Source organism: Alosa pseudoharengus, unplaced genomic scaffold (genome assembly GCF_046254945.1).
Source record: "Alosa pseudoharengus isolate Yale_2024_CS ecotype anadromous, Long Island Sound unplaced genomic scaffold, YU_APseudo_1.1 YU_APseudo_1.1_scf_19, whole genome shotgun sequence".
NCBI classification, from domain to species: domain Eukaryota; kingdom Metazoa; phylum Chordata; class Actinopteri; order Clupeiformes; family Clupeidae; genus Alosa; species Alosa pseudoharengus.
The window spans coordinates 982,501-987,500 of NW_027468657.1; the positions used below are offsets into that span (position 1 = coordinate 982,501).

The 5,000-nt window shown below is 46.6% G+C and overlaps 1 protein-coding gene across 5 annotated transcripts in view; it reads left to right on the plus strand.

The window, feature by feature from the left end:
• Positions 1-5,000, plus strand: part of ipo7 (importin 7) — a 45,045-nt gene that overhangs the window by 28,081 nt on the left and 11,964 nt on the right. For all 5 annotated transcript variants that reach the window (XM_076291484.1, XM_076291483.1, XM_076291486.1 and 2 more), the window contains 5 exons: positions 98-387; positions 702-768; positions 905-1,030; positions 3,913-4,010; positions 4,335-4,430. In XM_076291484.1, the coding sequence (XP_076147599.1) occupies positions 98-387; positions 702-768; positions 905-1,030; positions 3,913-4,010; positions 4,335-4,430 (677 nt within the window). The remainder of the gene's footprint in view (positions 1-97; positions 388-701; positions 769-904; positions 1,031-3,912; positions 4,011-4,334; positions 4,431-5,000) is intronic.

The following is a 5,000-nucleotide window of genomic DNA, read 5'->3' on the forward strand; positions in this document are numbered from 1 at the left end:
CGTGTGTGTAATGTGTGTGTGTGTGTGTGTGTGTGTGTGTGATGTGTGTGTGTGTAATGTGTGTGTGTGTGTAATGTGTGTGTGTGTGTGTGTGCAGCTAAGGAGTACATCACGCCGTTCATCCGGCCCGTGATGCAGGCACTGCTGCACATCGTCCGGGAGACGGAGACTGATGACCTCACCAGCGTCATCCAGAAGATGATCTGCGAGTACAGCGAGGAGGTGACCCCTATCGCCGTGGAGATGACCCAGCACCTGGCCATGACCTTTAACCAGGTCATCCAAACGGGCCCAGACGAGGAGGGAGGTGACGACAAGGCTGTCACAGCCATGGGCATCCTCAACACCATCGACACCCTGCTGAGTGTGGTGGAGGACCACAAGGAGGTACGTACACACACACACACACACACACACACACACACACACACACACACACACACACACACACACACACACACACACACACACACACACACACACACACACTGGCATCCTCAACACCATCGACACCCTGCTGAGTGTGGTGGAGGACCACAAGGAGGTACACACACACACACACACACACACACACACACACACACACACACTGCCATCCTCAACACCGTGGTGGTGGACAAGGAGGCACACACATTCAGTTGCACACAAACGTCTGAAATGCCATGTACACAGTCTTAACGTGTGTGTGTGTGTATGTGTAGATCACACAGCAGCTGGAAGGCATCTGTCTTCAGGTGATTGGAACAGTCCTGCAACAGCACGTTCTAGGTAAGGCACACACACGCGCACACACACACACGTCTTAACAGGATGATTTAAATCAGATTCCCCAGTAATGTAAGGTACTGGGGCGGGCTAATTTATGGGTGCAAGTGTAACTGTTTTTGCGTGTGTGTGTGTGTAGAGTTCTACGAGGAGATCCTCTCCCTGGCGCATTCTCTCACCTGCCAGCAGGTGTCGCCACAGATGTGGCAGCTCCTCCCACTCGTCTTCGAGGTCTTCCAGCAGGATGGCTTTGACTACTTCACAGGTACACACACACGCACACACACACACACACACACACAACTGGAGCTCACACACTAGAGGGTGGATACCTGACGGTACCTCACGGGCTGGGTCGGGTTCAGACACACATTTAGAAGTTGCACTGGGGTCGTGATCGGACACATATTTATAAGTTGCACTGGGGTCGTGATTGGACACATATTTATAAGTTGCACTGGGGTCGTGATTGGACACATATTTATAAGTTGCATTGGGGTCGTGATTGGACACATATTTATAAGTTGCATTGGGGTCGTGATTGGACACATATTTATAAGTTGCACTGGGGTCGTGATTGGACACATATTTATAAGTTGCACTGGGGTCGTGATTGGACACATATTTATAAGTTGCACTGGGGTCGTGATCGGACACATATTTATAAGTTGCATTGGGGTCGTGATTGGACACATTTATAAATTCTACTGGAGTCGGGTTCAGACACATCGGCGCGATATGGCATTGGACGTTTTCCATTTCAAATAGCCTTTTATATTGGGTAGTTTCGGACCTGTTCTGCTTCATGAAGCAGTTTTTTGAGAATAAAATAAAATATAAAATAGTACCTAAGAGCCTTCTTCCTATGTGCAAGATTTGTTAATGTAGCAGTGATAACGCATGTGTATTTTATGCGGCAATGCTATCTTGGGAGACATTGTTGTAATCGGGAGAGTACAAGACCAAAGAAAAGGAAGGAAAGTCTAGGCCTACTATGTCGAGGTATTTCTGCTTAACGGTCGAGGCGGATAGTGATGAAGTCGTTGATTATGTCTAATGTATGAAGTGGATTTGTCATGAAGTAGACTTGCTGTAAGGACATGGAGTTCCGCCTGTGTGGAGATTGAGAGAGGGTGCAAAGCGTGTGATGCGGATGGGCTTCTGCTAGCAGGGCACCTCAAGAAAAATCCCACCGCAGACCAAACTAAATCTGACAGAGAAATGCGTTGCATACTGTGGTAAAAACAAAGCCTACCGGTAAGGCCGTCTCGTTCAATTGGAGGAGAGGATTTCCTTGAGTTGCCCCAGTTAACGTCCTGCATATGGATTAATAATAATAATAATAATAATAATAATAATAATAAGTTTATTTTATATAGCGCCTTTCTCAAACCCAAGGTCGCTTTACATAGTAGGAAGACAGGGAAACACAATAACAAACAAACAAAACAATACAACAGAGACAAGTTATCTGTATGGAGCTATGTGTTGGGTGTGGAGGAGAAGTGATCATTAAACAAGTTATCTGTATGGAGCTATGTGTTGGGTGTGGAGGAGAAGTGATCATTAAACAAGTTATCTGTATGGAGCTATGTGTTGGGTGTGGAGGAGAAGTGATCATTAAACAAGTTATCTGTAGGAACTATGTGTTGGGTGTGGAGGAGAAGTGATCATTAAACAAGTTATCTGTAGGAACTATGTGTTGGGTGTGGAGGAGAAGTGATCATTAAACAGAAAGGTGTTGAGATGTGCTTTGAAGAAAGGAAGAGAAGGACAGGCACGAAGGGGTTGGGGGAGGGAGTTCCAGAGTTTGGGGGCCAAGGCACGGAAGGACCTGCCACCCAGGGTGGAGAGTCTGGAGCGGGGGATAGCCAAGAGGTTTTGGTCAGAGGATTAGTGGCAGCAAAAGACTGTAGTATTAATGACTGTTGCAGTTAATTTCAAGACTTAGTTTCAAGAAGTTTTGTCAATGGAAGGACTTGAATTTGCGCACACGCTCATCTGATTCAGTAGACAATTAAGAGTGCCATTTTGACTGCTCTTTAAAAGACAGGCCGCACCGCTCTCCATCAGCCCCTCCCCTGCTCATCAGCCCCTCCCCCTGTCCACAGATCCCTCCCCCTGCTCATCAGCCCCCCCTCCTGTTCATCGGTCCCTCCCCCTGCCCATAGGTCCCTCCCCCTGCTCATACAGTGTTTCCCACAGAATTGGGTTCAATTTGTGGCGGTAGCTGACTTGGACAGGGGGGGGGGGGTTATAGGTCTAATTGAGTGCCTGTCACTTTAAGACGTTTGAGGGAACCCTTGCAATTGTAACACAGTTGAAAGGCTGCTGATGTGTGGATGCAATTCATAACGTTTTCTACATAGTTAAAATAAAGGTTCGTACTTCTCCTTGGGACAAGCACTTTTGAATTTTGGAAAACACTTTTCCATTTACATCGGGATTTTGCAAACATTCAGTGTCGGAGTCAAAAAAATGAGCCCTTCAACGAAATTGACAAGCAGCTTAGAAGTAGGCTAAGCATGCTAAATTTGACATCCAAACAGTATTCTAACGTTAGCTTTGAGATACTGCTTGATTTCATAACTTAACTTAGTTTAGTCTCTTCAATGTAGCCTACTATGCTGTGATAAGACCTTAGCAGAGTTCACTTCAATGCAGCAGTTTTGAACAAATTTGCGCAGCATGGTCACGATGCTAAGCGGATTTAATAGCAATTTAGCCAGACGTCTTCTATGCAGTGCTTCTATGTGGCAACAACAATCCTTCAACAATCGTGAATATTTTGTTAAATGCACATGCAGAGGAGGAGCAGCGGGCTACGAGAGAGAGGGGGCGGGGCAAGGAAAGGCTGCGTGCGTGAAAAGCGCAGCTCAATGGCAATGCAAGGATTTGATCTTATATTTCATTTAAATTAAATTAAATTAAATTAAACATAGAATATTCATCTGTGGCGGCCGATTTTTATTTTGTGGCGCCCCGCCACAGATTAGTCAATGTATGGGAAACACTGTCATAAGCCCCTCCCCCTGCTCATCAGACACACCTCACTCTCCATAAGCCTCTCCCCTTGCTCATCAGACACACCTCACTCTCCATAAGCCCCTCCCCCTGCTCATCAGACACACCTCACTCTTATTCCAGACATGATGCCTCTGCTCCATAACTACGTTACCGTGGATACGGACACCCTGCTATCAGACACCAAATACCTGGAGATCATCTACAGCATGTGCAAGAAGGTACGTCTGTCTGAACACACACACACACACACACACACACGTATTACCACACACACACACACACACATGTATAACCACAACCACACACACACACGTATAACCACACACACACACGTATTACCACACACACACACGTATTACCACACACACACACACGTATTACCACACACACACACACACACACACACACACACTTGCTCTGTATGGCGTTGTCTGTCTGCAGTCCTGTAGTATAGCTCTACATTTCTTAGATGTCTGTGAAGGTGTGGTCATCTGCAAGTGGAGAGTGTGTAAAGTGAGTAAAGTGTATGTGTGTGTGTGTAGATTCTTACAGGTGAGGCTGGTGAGGACCCAGAATGCCATGCTGTCAAGCTGCTGGAGGTCATCATCCTGCAGTGCAAAGGGCGTGGCATCGACCAGGTAACATAGCAACCACTATAGAGTCATCATCGACCAGGTAACATAGCAACCAGGTAACATAGCAACCAGTATAGAGTCGGCATCGACCAGGTAACATAGCAACCAGTATAGAGTCATCATCGACCAGGTAACATAGCAACCAGGTAACATAGCAACCAGTATAGAGTCGGCATCGACCAGGTAACATGGCAACCAGTGTATAGTCGTCATCGACCAGGTAACATAGCAACCAGTATAGAGTCGGCATCGACCAGGTAACATAGCAACCAGTATAGAGTCGGCATCGACCAGGTAACATGGCAACCAGTGTATAGTCGTCATCGACCAGGTAACATGGCAACCAGTGTAGTGTCGGCATCGACCAGGTAACATGGCAACCAGGTAACATGGCAACCAGGTAACATGGCAACCAGGTAACATGGCAACCAGGTAACATAGCAACCAGTATAGAGTCGGCATTGACCAGGTAACATAGCAACCAGGTAACACAGAAACCAGTGTATAGTCGTCATCGACCAGGTACGTTAAGATGGCAAACTTTTTAGCTCTGGGGTAGCAAAAATCTACCTT